This window comes from Desmodus rotundus, chromosome 4 (genome assembly GCF_022682495.2).
Source record: "Desmodus rotundus isolate HL8 chromosome 4, HLdesRot8A.1, whole genome shotgun sequence".
Lineage (NCBI taxonomy): Eukaryota > Metazoa > Chordata > Mammalia > Chiroptera > Phyllostomidae > Desmodus > Desmodus rotundus.
Genome location: NC_071390.1, coordinates 116,686,446 through 116,706,284, shown reverse-complemented (window position 1 = coordinate 116,706,284; position 19,839 = coordinate 116,686,446). Strand labels below are relative to the sequence as shown.

The 19,839-nt window shown below is 40.1% G+C and overlaps 1 protein-coding gene across 1 annotated transcript in view; it reads left to right on the top strand.

The window, feature by feature from the left end:
• LOC112322428 (uncharacterized) overlaps positions 1-19,464 on the top strand; it is a 61,545-nt gene extending 42,081 nt beyond the window's left edge. Inside the window, exons 7-9 of the mRNA XM_053923472.1 lie at positions 10,838-10,985; positions 11,278-11,354; positions 17,480-19,464. Coding sequence (XP_053779447.1) covers positions 10,838-10,985; positions 11,278-11,354; positions 17,480-17,512 — 258 coding nt within the window. The 3' untranslated portion in view covers positions 17,513-19,464. The remainder of the gene's footprint in view (positions 1-10,837; positions 10,986-11,277; positions 11,355-17,479) is intronic.
• The last annotated feature ends 375 nt before the right edge of the window (positions 19,465-19,839 follow it).

Below are 19,839 nucleotides of genomic sequence, written 5' to 3'. Positions count from 1 at the left end.
TTTGCTTCCTTACTTTCTCCTGTGCTCCAGCTCAAAATGTGCACTCCAGTGCCAGTAACAGGGACACTGCTGTGCTCCCCTGAGCCTTCCTCCTGCCTGGTAATCTGCTCCCAAATTTTCCTTATGCTGACCACTGCCTGGGGCTCCACCATCTTGCTGCTTCCAGTTCCTCACTGCCTCTTTGTGCTCTGTGCTCTGGAATAACCACCTGATGATGTGGTTTATGCCTCTCTGTGGCCACATGTCTGCCTGTGGCCACGTGCCTGCCTGCTTTATGAGTGGCTGCTATCCCAAAAAGCATGCACTCTGGGTACATCCTCCACTCCTCTTGTCCCGGTTGGATCCCCATTTCTCCTGCTGGGTTAACCTGCTAAATAATTGCCCTACTATGATGGCCTCCTTTGAATCAAAATCACTGGGCATGATGATTTAGCGCCACATGGGTATGTGTGCAGAAAGTTTGTGATTTTGAAATTGTACTTGAGAGGTAGTCTCTCCTCACAGAGACAGCTGGCCTCTGCTATCACAGCCTGAGGATCTACAGAGCTGCCTCCGGGGGTGTTGCACCGTCTTCAAACCTAGGTCCTTTCAAGGCAGGAGTGCCCCTTGGGGAGCAGCATTGCCAAGGTTGTAATTGGAAGTCAGAAAAGTAGGGTGATCAGTAAAAGACAGTGAGGAGCCCTGGCCAGGCAGCTCTGCTGGTTGGAGCATCATCCTGTACGCTAAAAGGCTGTAGGTTGGATTCTGGTCAGAGCGCATATATAGACTGCTGTTTGATCCCCGGTGGGGGCACATACGGGAGGCAACCGATTGATGTTTCTCTCTCACATTGATGTTTCTCTCTCTCTCCCTTTCTCTCCCCAAAATCAATAACATATCCTTGGATAAGGATTAAAAAAAACAGTAAAGAGCTTAGAAGTCTTGTGTCTTCACAGCAGATGGCTCAGGAGCAAGGAGTGAGTTACAGGAGCCTGTAGAACTTGAAAGGTGCCCTTTTCAACTCTGTATTACTTACATACTTTCTTGTGAATGTTAAACTATTACAAAAAAATGATTTTTAAATCAATGGAAAGGACTTATTAGATATATGAAGAGTTTTTTTTTTAATGCCAGAATGTGAGTTCTCTGAGTCCTCCTATGAGGCAGTGACACTAAATGCTTTGGGGGAAGAGGGACGTTTGTAGTAATCCGTAGGAATTTTCCATAGTGTTTCCTAAGTAATACTTCCTGTTAGTGTTAGTTTCTTCTCCGCCCCTTGTTCATCCAGTTTCTGCCCGTCTCCTGTGTTCCTTCATCATAACTGACAGCCTCCTGCTTCTCTCTGTCTTTCCCACTGCCTTCTCTTCCTGTGTATAATATAATCTCCTTATTATTTCCACAAAACCCAAAACCAGGTCAGGCATTTCCATTTATAGTTATTGCCTGTGTGCACTTCTGTGTATTTCTGGAAAGAGGATGGGGTGTTAGATGAATTCTAATGAGCAGGGGTAGGTGCGACAGTGAAGAGAATTTGTATTTATATTTTACTGAGGGTATGAGCTTCACAATTTAAACCTCTGAATTATTCCTTTGGATGGCAAAGTTATCTACAGTTGCCCCAAGTTCTTAGATCGCTCACTTTTAGAAGTGTTCTTCAGGAGGCATCTGGAAAGGGACTGGGATAAATAAGAAATAGGATGGCAATATTTTCTGTAATATTAATCTTGCTCAAAATCAGGTCACACTCAAAATTGCTAATTTTCTCATTCCAATGCAAGACCTCTTGGTACTTCAGGGGTCAGGGTAGATTTTCCCAAGTTGTTTTGGGGTTAATGCTTACCTGAATCTTGAGGTCAGTTTGATACCAAATCTCAAGACAATAATCTCCAGTTGATTTTTATTCTATCCTTAAAAGGAAAAAAAAAGTTGTGGATGCAGAAGAAGATTTCTGATTGATATTCAGGAATGATTCTACATTGCTTGATTATATAAATAAACTTTGTAGATTATTGGAAATGCCTTGCTAAATTCAATTTCCTTTAGAATTTTAGCCACTCCAAAGTCTTCTGCAAAGCCTTTGGAAGTTTTGGGGTCAAGGGAGGGCCATAATAAAAATTGTAATTGCAGCTACATAGAGTGTCTATGTGGAACAGAGAAAAATGACTTTTTAAAATTAAATATTACACAATAAATAATTACCAAGTGGACCTAGTATCTACTGGTATGTAATACGATTTGATGTTGTGGAGTAGTAGTGGTAGAAGATGAAGCATGAAATTACCATTTATGAGACATTAATCAGGCCCTTCTGCATGTCTTCCCTGCCTTCCACTGAATTTCAAATAAAGAAAAAAAAATGTCCTGATTCTAATGAGCCTTAGAGAAATGAGTGCAAAATGTCTCTGGATGGGCTCTTACTGATTTAGGACTCAATGGCATTGTCATTTCACTCTGAGTGTCTCACCAGATGTTTTAGAGATGTCTTCAGTGATCCTAGATGTCCCGAATGATGATTTGGGCATCCCAAGCATGTAGACTATTTGAAGGCATGATTTCGTGTATTGCATGCCATGTGCCTGGGGCTTCAACAGTGTCTGACGCAAGCGCTCAGTAGCTTTCTGTTGAGTTGAATTGACAATTTAATGTTGGGAAAAGAACTTTGTCTCTGGATTCAGATCGACCTTGGTTAGGAGCCTGGCTCTGCCACTGGGCAACCTGGGGCGAGTTACTTCACTTCCCAGAGCTCCAGTTTTCTCCTGTGTAAGGTGCTGTCTGGAACTGTGTGCCTGAAAAACCAAGCATGGAGCTTGGGAAGTACTGAGCGCTCAGTGAATGATGGTTCCCTTATTAACTCACATCTCTCCCATCATTTTTCTGTTAGAACTTTCTATTTTTCCAAATGCAATTGATTCAAAAGGAAGCGTTTTCAGAGAAAACTACCATGTTTCTATAAGGACTATCTAGACGCAGAATTCCTGGGCAGAGGAGCTAACTCCTTCCTGTATTTACTAGCTTTACTGACTCTAAATCAACCAGTCACTTCCACAGAGGATCTCTACCAACATAACCAGGGGGAACGCCACCCTCTAGATTCCCACCAGCCTTCACTATTCCCTCCAGCCCTCACACTCATTATTTTCCAGCAGGCGGGAAGTTTGTGTTCAGCTGTGTTTTTGTTTGTTCCAATTTATTTTCCGCTTATCAAGTAGATTGGTGTATGGACCTCTTCAATATCTAAGATGACCCAAGGAGCTGAAAATGCAGATTTTTTTTCTTCCTTGACATTTCATGGTTGATGTGTTAATTCCTCTAAAATGTGGTTTCCAAGCATTCTCATCTTTGAGGTTAATTACGAGTTCTCGCTGTCATTCAGTTGCTGTGGTATACCTTAAATCCCTCATTTATTTTGTGAATATTATAATCAATTATTGATCACCTATGGTGTATCTGTGCTTTCTAGTGCTGTGAAGGATAAGTAAGAGTGAGAAAGAAAGTTGAGGGCATAGGCTTTGTTCTTAGGGAGAAAATAAATATAAAGTGAATTAAAAATATATTATATGTATAAAATATATTTTATATATATAATGGCTTACATAAATAAAGATATTAAATAAGAAGTTATTATGATTACTAGGTTTGCTGTTAAACTGGAGAGACAATTCTTGTATATACTAGACAACTAGGAAAAATTATTTGGGAATATTTGCATGTGCATGGCAGTACAGTAATTTGTGTATATATAATTATGCATATAATTATATATATTTATATATACAAATACATATATAAATATATACAATTATATATATAATTATATATACATATATAATTGTATATATAAATACATATATAAATATATACAATTATATATATAATTATATATATACACATATAAACATTTAAATATATGTGTATATATATAAATCCTCACCCAACGATGTGTTTATTGATCTTGTGAGAGAGAAGTGTTGATTGGTGTCCTCCCATATGTGCCCTGACCCAGGATAAACCCGCAACATTCGGTGCATGGGATGATGCTCCAACTAACTGAACCACCTGGCCACATCAATATATATATATTTTTAAAGTGCAAGAAATATCATAAATAGTCTGCTAACATCATAGGCTGTCCAGCAAAGTTACCAAAAAGGGCTAGAAGAAACTAGTGAGTATAAACAGCGGGTGTTCTCCCGTGAGAGCCCAGAGATGGAAATCACCACGACCACGGAGAGTGGAAAGTTCCCTTCCAACATGGGCCTGCCATACTATACTGTCCAAGGAAGCTGACTGGAGGGAATTAGGATGCAGGGGCAGGAACTCCGAGCTAGGGATGGTTCTCTGTGAGGTGTGTGACAGAATCATAGGTCGAGGAGGTCCTTCTGGGTTAAAGGTGTCTTGGTTAGGGTGACCTTTGCTATAAGACATGCTGGGAACATGGAAGAAAGAAGGGCAGGACTGAGGCTGGCTGGAGTTGGAACTAGAGGTAATTAATTGGGAAAAGGATGAACTTCCCTGCCTCAAGAAATGGGCTAGAAGTCTAAATCACGAGGTCTAAGAAGGCACAGAAATCTCTAAGTATTTCCCTAAATGCCAAAAAGTCCCAGGGGTCATGTAGGACATTTGTTAAAAACATGTAGCCACCCCTAGCCCAGATGTCCTGAATCAGAACCTGTAGGACAAAGGCTAGGGATTCTGTATTTTTAACAAGTGTACCTGACAACTTTTTATGACTAAGTTTTGGAAACACTGCTTAGTCTAACCCTGTCTGGTGCCAGAATTGAAGTTCTCTGGCACAGGAGGTTTGCAGGGCAAGCCTAGGAAGCAGGGCTTTTGGATCAGAGGGGTTGTGTAAATAGTGTATCAGGATCCCTTCACGCTCTTCAGTTCCTCAGGGTCACGGTCAGTATAATTATGGGCCAGATCTCCCAAAGGAAAGGAGACTGTCAGAGGGCTTGAATGGTGCTACTAAGCACAGGAGACCCTTCCCACAAGGAGCCTTAGCCCCCTGAGGCATTGGAGGAGGCTCTGAGGAGGACAGTACCCTGAGGCGAGGCTAGAGCAGGCAGGTGGAAGTGGGCACGAGGTGTGAGGAAATGATTACAGGGCTAGGAGGAGGGACCATTAGACCGGAAGCAATGCATTTTGACTTTGACCATCCTACAGAGTGAATGCTTGTGTTCCCCCCAAAATCCACACGTTGAAACCTAATCCCCAATGTGATGGTGTTGAGAGGGCTTTGAGAGGTGATTTGATTATGAAGGTGGAGCCCTCATAATGGGATTGGCGCCCTTAGAAGGGGCTCAGGGGTCAGAGTTCTCTCCTTCCACCATGTTTCCACAGTAAAAACAAGCCTCTGCGAACCAGGAAGGGGGCTCTCACCAGACACCCAATCTGCTTGCACCTCCATCTGGGATTCTTTTTCTAGCCTCCAGAACTTTCAGAAATAAAGTTTTGTTGTTTATGAGCCACCCAGTCTGTTGTAATAGCCTGAGTGGACTAAGACAATCATAGAATGAGTAACAGAAATTACAGCCTTCTGAGTTCCTTTGGATATATTCCTGGAAGTGGAATTGCTGGGTCAAAAGGCAGATCGATTTTTAATTTTTTGAGCTATTGCCATATTGCTTCCCACAGTGGCTGCATCAATGCACCCATGTTCGTGCAGCATTATTTACAATCGCCAAGATACAGAAGCAGCCCAAGTGCCCATCAGTGGAAGAAACAACTGTGGGACATTTACACAATGGAACACTACTTGGCCATAAAAAGGAAAGTTTTTTCCTTTGCGACAGCATGGATGGACCTGGAGAACATTATGCTAAGTGAAATAAGCCAGTCAGAGAAAGACAAAAACCATATGATTTTACTCCTACGTGGAATCTAATTAACAAACTGAACTAACAAGCACAATAGAGACAGACTCATAGGTAGAGAGCAGGCTGATGAGAGGTGGGGAGGGTAGGAGGTGGAGGGATTGAGCAAAAAGGACAAAGGACTCATGGACAGCAGTGTGGTGATTGTGGGGGGGTGGTAAAAGGGGGCTAAATGGTAATGGAAAATATATTAAAAATGAAAAAAATAAAAAGAAGTGATAAAAAAGAAATTATACCTCCTTTTAAAAATTCAAATAATAGCTTGGCGTATCCTTCTAAATTCTGATGCATTTGTTTCCTCTCTCAACAGGAGCCTCCCATGGTTCCTTTCATGGCCACAAGAAAAGATAGACTCTCTAGTTCACTGTTCTTTACGCCGATACTTCAGGTTATGTTATTATAGTTTGTATCCTAAGCTTCTCTTTTAGAATCAGTGAATCAATATTTGAGTAAAATTTATTTAATGATTTAGAAGCCTTCACTCTCTTCATCTTTAAGAGTCCGCTCTGCTGGTCACTCTCCTACCTGTTGCTCACGATCACACCCATACTGCCTCTTTCATGAACCCTCCCTGGCCCCTCTGTCCATACATGGCTTCCCCACCCTTGAAACCCCATGGAATGCTGGTTCATCAGTTCTTTATGGCACTCAGTTTATTCCTCTCACTCTCCAACAACACTTAATTTACCTTTATGTGGAATTCATTTATAACTTTTTTGTTCCACAAAGGGAATAGAAGAAAATATAAAAGAAATGAGAAGATAGTCATGAGAGGAAGGTAAGTATAGTGCAGTCAGATGAGGCCAACAGTCCCAAGCGTGTATTGGGTACTTGCCACGTCCCACATGCTAGACGGTCCCTGCTCTCCTGGAATGCAGAAGTGAGTGGGGACGTAGCTGTGACTTAGAGACCACTTCAAACCTAGGGAGCCGCCTCAAACCATCACTAGAGGTTTGATATTAATTTTGCCCCCTGCCTATCCATCTTCTTACTAATTCACCCACTTCTTACTATTGTTTGCCGCTGGAAATTAGGCTACAGTGTCTTCTCAGTTGTGCTAATACTAAAGGACTTTCTAACTCCGTGGGTACCTTGGTAGCTCTTCCTGTAGCCTCTTCCAGGTTCAGGGGGCTGCCACAACTGTAAGACCATTCACGTGATTATGCTGGGGAGACAGGGTGTCCCTCAGCTTTTTCCAGGGCATTTCCATGGCCCTCGTGTGAACTTAATACACACTATCCAGTAAAACGAACCCCTGGCAGTTTTCTGTTACAGCTGCCTCTGGAAGAGAAACTTCATTTGTATGATGTTTTCTCTGCATTGGCTAAATGGCAGCAAATAAGATAAGGGAACGATCATCATCTTCTAAATGGTAGAAGAGCAGCATGGTGCCAGTGTAGTCATTTATGGCTCCGGGCTCGTACAGCTGGAGGGCTGTGGCTGCACCAACGTGCCAAAGTGTCCGTTATTATCACGGCAATGTAAACAAGCTATGGATTTTCCTCAAATCACTCCCTAATTTCTATATTTTGACCAAAATAACTGTAGAAGAAAATTCCTTCTACACCATTTTTGCAGTAAAACATTTGCAGCAGGAAGATATTTTAAGAATGTTTATTCTAATTTTGATTTATATCTTTATGTATAAAGCAAGAAGAAGAAAAACTATGCTTGAAATAAATTTTATTGTAATTGACCTTATAAATAGTATTTTATTATGACAAGTATCATATCAAGTAATAATTAGTAATCAGAATTTTTCTCAGAGGACTTCCTTCAAAAATGCTGAATTTTTTGCTGCTCTATTTTCAAAATTCAGCTACCATTGCTAATGTCAGAGCATGGTCTGAGTGCTCCTACATGAATCAGTTTTGCTCCCAGGCAGCTCTGAGAAATGCTCATTTCCTGCCTCCCCCCCCCCATTATATAATAAGTCAGTTACTGTAACCTAGAAAGAGGAAGTTAGACCCTGCTCCCCAAAAGAGCCAAATGTATACATTTATGTACATCAGGAGCTTTGCCACCATCATTTCTGGGCTTGTTTTGGAGGCTGCATCTGCTGCCACATGGGGCAGAAGGGCAGGCAGGGCCCGTGTGGACAGTGGCATGTGGGGGTTGGCCTGTGACCCAAAGGCAGGCCGGGTCTCATTGGGGAGGTCATCAGGTGATGCCAACACCAGTGACTGTTAGAGCCAAAGGGAACTAAGTCAGGAACCCGAGAGCAACTTCTAGGGATGCAAATAAATTTGTAAAGGCAACTTCCTTGTGTACGACAAATATTTAGTAAATCCCTGGCCGTGTTTCTCAAGGTTTTCTGATCACAACTTAGTAAGAAATATATTTTAAATCATAGCCTAACACGCACTCACTCACAGCCCTCGTTGTGTCTGAGTTTCAGAAAGATCCCTGCCCTCGCCACGGGTGAGGCACTCTGATGTTTTCAATTCTCTTAGGTTCTATTCTCTTTATTTAAAGCTGCTGGCAGGAGATGCATGAAACCAATTTCATGATCTGCTAATTGATAGAAGTCCATAGCTTCAAATACACCATTTTGGAGATTGGGGAGATGGGATGAATAGAGTAGGGAAAAAAAAAGACTGGAGGTGTGTTTTCTGATGTTAAAGAAATTGAAAGCCCCTTAGGAAGTTAGAATGTAACACATGAAACAACAAAATAACACAGTTAGAGGAAGGTAAATCAAAACAAACACATTAACAGGTAAGTCAATATTAATATGAGTTACTTATAGAAGTGTCCACTTGAGATGTGAATAACTAAGCTCAGTGATGAGAAGTTCCCGAGAAAAATAACTGGAAAGCAGCTTTGAGTGATGCGGGTTGATGGGGAGTTCAGCAATGGAAATAGCCCAGAGGGTGTCTCAGCAAACTCTGAGAGTGTGCGCTCTCCGTTAGGGTGGACAGTGTGTTCAGTATGGAAGGATGAAGAAGTTAACTTAGGAGAGGGAAGCTAGATGGAAGCTTTCAATACTTTAGCCTTAAAGACATGAGGAGAAAGCTGCCTTTGCCTGTAGAAATGGCACAGTGCAATTGTGTTTAAGGTTATTCTTCTGACCTCGTTGAGAGAGGATGCATTGCGTTCGGACCTCACGGAGACGAAGGAGATTGTTGTTTTAACCTAGAGAGTGTGAAAAACCTGATCTAATGTCACAGAAGTGAAAATAGATGCAGAGAAGGATCCAGAGGACTTGAGGATGCATTGGCTCCTGTAAGTCAGTTTTGTGATGTGTCTTCTTGGTATGAGAGTCTAATGCTGGGTGTGACCTGAGAAGTGATTAAAGGGACTGGTTGTCCACAGTGTCTCTTGTTGCTCTGCTGCCAAGGCACTGTTTTCCTCCAGCTGACCCTGATATACCAGTATTCATCATTACTGGGTTAAACCACAAAGATCAAACTCACACAAAAGACTTAACACCTGGTAGGATGGGACAGTAACCTTTTATCAGCCTCCCTCTGATCTCTTAAGAGCTATGTGTGCAGTTAGAAAATCTGCCAGCTCTTTGCAAAACTGGACCTAGATCCTGCAACATAATGAAAGAAAAGAGATTTTTCATATGGGGCGGGGGGAGGGCTGGACCTCAGATCCCTGCCTCCTCTTTCTAGAGATTCATCTTTCGCTTGCAAATCTCATCAATTGCCCCTGGTCCTTTTTCTGCTGGGGTCACCCTTCTTTACCTCTCCTGCCTGGGAAGACCTAAGCCTGAGCTCTTTAAGGAGCTTGATAGCAGATTTAGCTGCAAGAACCCATTACCATCAAGCATGCTGTACCTCAGAACCAACAAGGGAGTGAGTGCATAAAGAGCTGCTGACTTGGAGTGAGTGCTTGGCCCCCTCTTGGCACTCACGCGCATACTGCCCCCACTGTTCACTGATTAAAGTGCGTGTGCATTGATCTCCTCTCCCTGAACTAGCTGATGAAGCCCTTTACTCTTCTGGAGAGTTCCCTACTACTAACACGCAGTAATTTGCACTGATGTTATAAATACATTAACAACACATAAGAGTATAAAGCATTGTTGTTATTCCAGGTGTTTCTACAAGTCTGAGGTTAAAATTTGTATCTTTTACTTAGGAGAATAACTCTAAATCAGTTACTAGAAATTAGTTTGTTTATCAGAGTAGCAGATATTTGTTATTTGGCCTTGGACTACCTCTGAGGTTGGCATGTAAAAGGAGAGGCCTCGGGAAGATGCCAGGGAGCCTCAGAAACCCCAGTGAAAGGAAACTCTGTGTATAAACAGAAGCAGAGCACCGAAGTCAACCTTCATCTGCTCGATACCTTAGCTCGATTTTTCTGCCAGCCTCACCACGCGTTTACTAAATGCCGTCTCCTCCCACTTTCGTTCACAGCGCACTTCCTCACTATCCCAAAGAGAGCACAGACAGCTTTTCAAGGCTAGACACTGTGGCCTGTCCTACGTCCTCAAACCTACAACATTGGCACATTGATGCTTAAGAATTATATATATATTTGTGTCTGGAAAAACACATAAAACTCCATGCAGTGAAGGACTGTCTCTGTTTTGCTCATTTTATCTGTAGCCTCGCACATAATAGTCTCAATTAATATTTTTGTAAGAATAAATATCCTCCGCCGTCTCTGAATTCCATCCCCCCACAGACATAGTATCTTCTCTTTCAGGGCTGGGCCAACCACCATCTCTGACAACTTCAACTCCCACTTTCTTGTATTCATCATATCTGTAGGTACACAATGAAACATTAACTTTTTCCATTAAAATTCTACAACCAATGGTTAAATCCTCTAAATGACTTTCAGATTTGTGATCAGCTCTAGAGCTAGGGGGTTTTGAACCTGACCGCAGATTGCAGTAACATTAGATGTTCCGTAGTATCAATCCTTGGTGAAGGTGTAAGTTAAGTAACCTTTATATGTCATTATAGAAGATGATGCATTCAGGAACTCCAAGTTTCTTTCTTACCCAGTCACTCATGGTCTTTTTTCAGGGTTGTTGTCGGATAATTGCTCAGATGAACTATGAAGAAATGTCTGTACGTTCCTGCGTAAGGAAGACCGGTTCTTCCACCCTGGAAAATCCCCATGCTATTCTTCCACTGAGAGGACCTCTTGATGTAACTGGAAGAAGTTTGGAAAGTAAGAATATTTCTGTCTGCTAATGTTGCACAAACATTGGAATTTCTGAGTTGCAATCTACCAGTTCTGGGTCCACATCTGCTACATTATGTTTATTTTTATTAATTACATGAAATATTTTTTGATATACCATAAAAAAGAAGGAAAAATTCAAATGAGCATTTTCTTTTTCATTAAATATTCTTCTACAACACCATTGTAAAGAAGTGCCTAGTGTTACCCTAATGAATGGCTTTAATGTAAATAAGTTAAAATAGAGTTTACAAAAACAAAATGCCTGTTCTTATTTAAGCAGCCACAGTTTCTCTGAGGACTTCATTCTCAGCTGCTAGGAAAAAAAGGCTAGACACAAAGAAAGCTCCACTCCAGGTAAGATAAATGTTTTACATTTGATATGTCGCTGAAGATCTTAATCTTAGGTTCTTTTCTCTCTGAAATACCAAAGATCTTTCTTCCAGGGTAAAGACATAGGAAGATCTCTGTTATTTGGCACTAATCAAGGGAGCACCCCAAATTCCTGTGTTCATTACTTTAAATCTCAGATGATACCTGCATGTCAAACTGATAACTTTTTCTGGAGGTTTTTAGGATGACAAATCCACTGTTTCTCTGTGATAAAGGGTAGTCTAGCAAGCTAGACAAGATAAATAGCAAGATCTTGGGACTCTTCCTTGATTACACTTAATAATGCTCTTGATTATACTTGACTTACAAGCCTACATTCACGGTCACTTGTTAAGAGCTAGTCCTTTCTGAAACTGGGACTTAAGTATGAGTAAGACCCGATCTTGTAAGGAAGAGAGCCTTCACTCTCCATTGGCAAAGTAGATTATTTGTTAATGCTTTGGAAGAGTGTGAATTATTTGCAAATAACATTTGTGAGTTTTTTAAATATAATTTATTATTATACACATCTACAGGACAAATGGCCTGGCCTGCTCCTTGCAGCGTGTCAGGCTTCTTTTGTCTTGAGGCCCCCCCGTACCTAGAACTTTCGGTTGCTCCTGTGTTTGCAAGTCCTTAGTCACAAATTACCAAAAAGAAATGTTTGATAACTGCAAACAGACAGTTGCATTTGATATCTATGTTGATAATCATCAGCTTGGTGCCATTCCTTAATGTCCCACAAGAACACACTCTCTTTCACAAGAGGGTCTGACCAACGTCCATTGATGGCTGTCCTATCGGCTGTTCTAAGGTTGACGGCTCCCATCTGAAGCAGGGTTTCCTGTCCTCCTAGCGTGATTAGCTACTGCTTATTTCTTTCACTGATTCATCGAATATTTCCTGAGCATCTGTTCTATGGTGCGGCTGCTCTCTGCTTTTGGTGCCACATAGCTTGGGCCCGTTGCATTTCCCTGACTTTCTAAAAGTCCCAGGATTTTGTTTTTTTTTTTTCTTTTGTTTTTAGAAAATGTATTTTATTGTTTGTTTTCTTTTGTTTTTGTAACAGTATTGTATTTTCTGTTGAATAAAGTCTTTATAAGAAGGTTTTGGTTTGGTCTTTAGTTATTCAGACGAAGCCGAGAGTTCTCAGCTGTCAACAGATAGGCACAGCTCTCTCCAGACCCACGGAGAAGGGAGAGCTCAGAAAGGCCGTCCACAGCCTTCTTTAACAACTTCTGTGCAAAGTAACCTCACGAACAAATCAGAAATGAGGCATGGATACAGGGAACGGGCCAACAGCCGCCAGAGGGGAAGGCGGTGGTTTTGGTAACTGTTCCAGTGCATGTCCTGGATACCTTAGAGATTCTCCCTGGTACGTGCACTAACAGGAAAGTAAGGTAACTCAGGTTTAATTGAATGTGGTTTGTCTTTATTTGATGGAACTAAGGAAAATTATAAGCATTAAAAAATTTAAATCACTTTAATGAAGACAAAGTAATTTCCTAAATTAATTAATATCATTTATTAACTACCATTAAACCCTTGTTAATTAAATAGAATGGCAAAGTTAAATAAAAAGATGGATGATTTCCTGAAGGAGATGAAACTGTTATTTAAACATTATTCTTAATTGGTTTAATGGACATATGAAGCATTGTGTAATTCAGCTAGGACTTGGAAGTACAGGATAATGAAAAGCCTCATACAGGTAGAGCATGATGGGAGCAGGAAACAGGGAGGATTATTTTCCAGAGAGGGACTGTAATCTAGTTTACTCTATTTCAGTGGTTATTAACTTTCATTAGTTAAAAATTCAATATACATAAATCAACTAATATTTACTGAGTATCTCTTATATGCCAGACATTTAGGCATAGGAGCTGAGGAGTTACGTGAGCAAATACAGTTCCCTTTTAGAATTTGGTGAAAACGAGGGACCCTTCCAACAGAAAAAATACAGTGTATATACGCATAACTGTGGGCCTTGGCTAAAAAAGATGGCGAGTCACTGTGTTCTGTTAACTCTTTCCTTCGTATCTTTGGTAGACTTGGTTTATTTCAGTTAACCAAAATTATGAGTAATCGTTATTACTCTTGTTTGTAATTACTAATTATAATTAATTATTATTTCCATTGCCATTTCAATTATGACAACTTGACTGGTGAGAAGTCTTTTAAATTAGCTCCTGTGAGGTTTGGGAGTATTGTGTGTACCAGAAGTTTGTTCTTTTTTATCACTGAGAATAGAATTTCATTGTATCAATATCCCACAATTTGTTTTTCTGTTTTTCCCTGATAGACATTGGTGCTATTTCCATTTTGAGGCTATTATTAATAAAACTGCTACAAACACTTTTGTGCCTTTTTGTGGATGTGAGCATTTATGTCTCTGGGATATTTATGTTTATAGTGGAATTCCTGGGTCACAGGACAGGCAGATGTTTGCTTAACTTTCAGAGAAATTGCCAAGTAGTTTTCCAGTGTGGTTGTACATTTTTACACTCCCACCAGCTACATGGAGGGGTTCCTGATGCTCCACATCCTTGCCAAAATTGGCTATTATTAATCTTTCAATTTTTGCTACTCTGATGGGTATGTGGTGGCAGCTTATTAAAATTTGAATTTGCATTTTTCCAATAACTAAAGATCTTGAATACCTTTTCAGCATGCTTTTTAAGTATTTAGATGTCTTCTTTTATGAAGTGACCATTCCAGTCTTTCACTCATTAAAAAAATTATTATAGATTTGGTTTTTATCTTTTCTATTAGTCTGTGGCTTGCCTTTTTACTTTAATAACAATGTATTCTCATGAATAAATGTTTTTAAATTTGATGAGATCTACCTTATTTTTTTTTAGAATTAATGTCTCTTGTATTCTAAGAAATTGTTGTATACCCCAGTGGGTTTTTTAAAAAGATTTATTTATCCATTTTCAGAGAGAGAGAGGAAGAGAGAGAGGGAGAGAAACACCAACATGTGGCTGCCTCCCGAACACCTCCCACTGGGGACCCAGGGGCAACACAGGCATGTTCTCTGACTGGGAATCAAAATAGTGACCTTTTGGTTCGTAGGCTGGTACTCAATCCACTGAGCCACACCAGCCAGGGCTCCCCCAGTGTTTTGAATACTCTTAATAGAGATAGAGGCAAGGATGTATCTTTTTAAGATTATAAGTTCACACTGATTATTTTTTTAATTCTAGAGAGAGAGGAAGGGGGAGAGAGGGAGGGAGAGAGGCAGGGAGGGAGAGGGAGAGAGAAACATTGATGTGAGGGAAACACTGATCTGGGGTCCGAACCTGCAACCTAGGTGTGTGCCCTGACTGGGAATCAAACCCTCAACCTTTTGGTTTATGGGATGTTGCTCCAACCAAACGAACCACACCAGCCAGGCCACACCTATTTTTAGTTTAATTTATTCTTTCTTGTTTTGTGTTTATTTCTCATTTATCTTATTATTATCTAATTTTCTCCTAGTAGCAACAACTAAGTTGTTTGACTGCATTTCATAACATAAGCTTTTATTTGCAAAGAAAAAGATCTTGAAACTTGAAAATGTATGAAAACATTCCACCAGACTACATGCTATTTAAAGTCAATATCATCATCATCGTCTTTTATGATTCCCTGCATGTGGATAATCTAAGCGGAATTGTTTGTTAGGGACAATCTGGGTTTTCTGGGACCTGAAGCTTATATAGTTTAGGGAAGATTTTTTAAGGAAAAGAATTTTGCAACCCTTTCATCTGAATTGCCGCATTTCAACACGTGTCAGATATGCCGAGACACGATCTGGTGTGTGGAGACGCATAGGTGTGCAAGCTGCTCTCAGAAGCACTCACTATTCCTGTGTCACTGTAAATTGGTCCTTACAGAAGTTGTGAAAAGTTTTGTTTTGTTGGAGTCTCATAAAGATACATGAGCCCTGGCTGCTGTGCCTCAGTTGTTTGGAGCATTGCTCTGTACACCAAAAGGTTGGGGGTTTGATTCCCAGTCAAGGCACATACCTAAGTTGCAGGTTCAATCCCTAGTTGGGGAGCATATCGGAGGCAACCAATAGATATTTCTCGCTCTCTTTCTCTCTGTCTCTCTCTTTTGCAGATCAATAAACATATTTTTTAAAAAATACATGAGGCATGTTTATAGTTGTGTACAATATAGAGCTTATTTTTGACAAAATAAAAATTTCATTTTGATTAGGAGACAATGAGGTCAAATCATCAACTTACATTTTTGCATGTCTGATGCTTGGAAGACTTCTCCATGGAGCAGCTTCTGGCTTCTCTCTCTCCGTGTTCATAACATAATATAGCGAGTGTCCCCCATCTCCATGTCATGCTGCCAGATATGTCACCGAGTGGGCACTTAAACTGCCCGTGGAAGACAGTGTTCCCTGGGAGGCTACCAGTGACCTAACTACGTAGGGAAGTAACTGACAACAACATCAGCATACCCGAGTAAAGCCAAGCTAAGTGTGTCTGTAGCTCACCCTTCTCCTACCTGGATCTTCAAAACACTTCTGGCCACTCCAGTGCCACCCAACAAGTTGGAAAATATGATGGACAGAAAGTATTAGTGGGAAGAAAAATCTATGTTAGACAATTGTAATGAAAATATATAGTGTTTACAAAAATATAAGTACATGTGAATATGTTTCTGGACCCTCTTCTAGACCTTGGAAAAGGCCTGTGCAAGGAGGCGCTTCATAGCCTAAGATTCATTATTTCACAGTGGATTTGCTTCTCCAGATTATTATTTACTCTGTGGCATAATTCAAATGCATAAAGTGAAAAGATTTTTAGAACTTTTATAATTTTTATAAGCATATTTTTAAAAGCATAAGCATTGCTATAAGTCATTGGAGAATATGTGTAGCAATGTCATAAAGTGTACTGAATATTTCAAGTTTGACATTTTCATGGTGAAAGGGTGAGTCAAGGTGGAAATTTGGGATTCTGAGGAATGAGCTCTTGAGTAGTTAAACTAGTTTAACCAGCACTTTTAAGTTCATAAAAATAATAGATCTTATTTGTACATCCTAAATGTATTATAATGCTCGCATGTGACTTCCACTTTATTCCATTTAATTAAATAAAAGTATTTATGCACCAAGATCATTGCCTGCCATAAAGAAAAATGTTAAGTATGTTAGTTGCATCCCCTAAGCTTCTTATTAAATTTAACAAGTATGTCAGTTGTGTACTGTTGTGCCCAAAGTTATGCTAGATTGAGTAATTAAGAAAATGTACCTTTTTTATGTATTTAAGATATGTATAACTCATAGTTTGAAAAAAATGAGAAAGGGTGGCATTTAATCCAACAAATGTAGATTTATGTTTCAAGCTATAACAGACAGGGATTTATATATATACATATATATGTATGTATATGTATATATATAAATATAACATTGTCTCTATCCTTGAGGAGTTTACGCTTTGCTGCCAGAATTTGAGAGAGTTAAACCACGTGTAAATGAGTGCTCTGTTGTCTTATGTACGTGGTAGGTAGCTAGCCCTTTAGGAAAGGGCAGCCATGTGACCTGGAGTGGTCAGGTAGAATGTGAACTGAGTCTCAATGAATGGACATGGTTTGGGTAGGCAGTGAAAAAAGAGAGCTTCCTGGAAGAGTAAATGCTTTCTCATTCACAAGCAGAGCTGGTAGTTTTTTTTAAGTATTTAGAAATTTGCCATACAGATGGTGGTGCTTGCTGATGTTCTTTTTAAGTTGGTTATGAACCTATCCTTAAGAGGTGTTTGGCTCAAATCTCCTTTAGAAATTCAGAGGACTCAGAATAAGAAAGACAATCTTGAAAAAGAAGAACAAAGCCGGTCAGGGTTGTGCTTAAGCCTTGGTAGCCAATTAGATTTTTACCTTTGGCCATTGAGTGTGCATAGCTTGGAGGCAGCTGCACAATTCAGAGTTTACTTTGTTCTAGTTGCACCTTTGCAGCCAGGAGCTGGCAGCTTAGAGGTTCCTTCTCCGATAGCTCATCAGAGGTGTTGGGGAAACATAATTTAAAAGGGAATCTTCTCCACCCAGAAAACTTCTCCACAGCCATTGACTGACAAGTCTCCTTTATCCCGTCTCCTTTGTTTATGTTTCAGACAACACCATTAGGCATCCTTGAACTAATTTAAATTTCCTGAAATGATCTGTTGTGGGTTTGGGGAAGTCAGAGAAGGTTCCAACAGAAGAGGTGGTGGGCAACACTCCTGCCTGCTGGGAATTTCTGCAAGTTCATGTCACGGTCACGACCATCTTAGACTTGCAGTTTGACTTGTGGATCACTGTCAACCTGTTGAAGATCGTGTTCAAAGGATAAACATCACATGACATAAATTGACCTTTTAATATTAAAAAAGAACCTTTCACTTCAAACCAGTCATTTATCAGCTGCATCTGGACATGGAAGCTACATGTGGGACACGCTGTTTTTACGTAATCGTTTGCAATGCAGTTTATCTGTGAACCCCAAGCAATAGAATCCCACCCCCTCCATATGTGAGGTTAAAATTCCTTGACCTCATCCCAGACCTACTGAATCTGAATTTGGTGGGAAAAGCTGGTGCCCAGGGATCTACAAGTTTCATAAATTCTCCAGATAGTTCTTAGAAGTCAGGTTTGGAAGCCGCCATGCTACTAAGTTGGAAATTACTCCTTTCTGATTATCCTGCTGACAGTGTAGAGTCCAGCTAGATCAGCACGACTTAGTAGGGTGAACCTGACATCATCATGCCGAAACAAAATGTGCTTCACCAGGTCATTTGCTTAGTAGGTAATCCGTGCAGTAACTTCCTTTGAATGTTTTCCTTCTTAATTTCTGTTCTTGAATTTAGTTTTGAGTGATTATGAAAACATAAATGATTTGTGGTATTTCGGCTTGTTTTAAACTGCTATTTAATTAAAAGTAATAGATAAAATCATTTGATTCCATTCTTAATGTCCCAAAGGGGTACACTAGCTTAGTTTAATTTATCGTCAAAAGGAAACATAGTATATAATGATTTCTATGGCTTTAAACCACACCTCCCCGACCAAAACACAAGAAAAGAAACCCCTCACACTATAAAACTCTTTTATTTGATGATCATTGTTCATGTCTCTTTAATGAATTTTAATCTATTAAATTATCAATGTTTTAATTGTAATAAATACACATAACATAGAACTACCATCTTAATCATTTCCGTGTACAGTTCAGTGGTATTAAATATACTCACGTTGTTGAGCAACCGGTCTCCAGAACTTCTTCATCTTCCCCAACTGGAACTTTGTCCCATTAAACAACACCTCATTGCTCCCTCCCCTCTGGCCCTGGCGGCCGCCATTCTGCCTTCTGTTTCTCTGGATTTGACCACTCTAGATGCCTCAGGTAAGCGAGCTCCTGCAGCTTGTCTTTTTGTGACTGGCTTGGTTCATTCAGCATGGCGTCCTCAAGGTTTTTCCGCACAGTAGCATGTGTGAAAAGAACTTGCTTTTCTTTACAGAAGTGAAGAGTATCCCATTATGTGCACGTAGACCACATTTTGTTTCCCATTCACCCATCGGTGGACACTTTGATCGCTTCTGCTTTTTGACTGTTGTGAATATGCTGCCATGAACACAGCTACACAAGTGTGGCCATGACGTGCTGAATTCACATCTTTTGGATGCATCCCCAGAAGTGGGATTGTTGGATTATATGGTAGTTCTGTTTTAAAATTTTTGAGGAACCACAGTTCTGTTTTCCACAGTGGCTGCACCATTTTACACTCCCACTAACATTACACAAGGGTTCCGGTTTCTTCACATCCTCTTCAGCACTTGCTACTTTCAAAGATCACCAATATTTTGATTTATTCTTTTTAGGGACCTTCATCAACGACATGTTTTGTTGAGATAAGAGTTCTGGAGCAAGGTGAAGTTTTTGTAAGTTTTCTTAGTTTATTATTATAATTCACTTATATTTTACATTTCATAGGTTTATGTGTTTAAATAAATACTTAGAGTTACATAGAATTCATGTTTTATCTATCTCACATGGTCTATAATGTAGCCTGTCATGAGTTATATTGAATAAAAATAAAACCAAGCATTTATATAGTGATTTATATAGTGATTTGCAGTTGACAATGAGTCTTCATATGTTTTCTTATAATAATCTCATATTGTTTCTCTATAGCTGTAGCCTTTCTCAAATGCAAATCTGATCATTTCACTCTAATTTAAGGGGTTTTAATAATTTCCCAATGTCCATAGAGTAAAATTAAACCTCATAGTGGCAAACCACCCTCTCTAGCCTCATCTCTTGTTCCAGCTTCCTCCCACTCTGCACCTCGGCCACCTCAAACTGCTTGTATGTAGCTTGCTGACTACCACACCATGCCTTTGAGTATTCATTTATGTGGTTCCCTCTGGCTGAAACACCCTTCCCAACATCATAGCCCTCCCAACATCACACCCCAGATTCACTGGGAAAAATTAC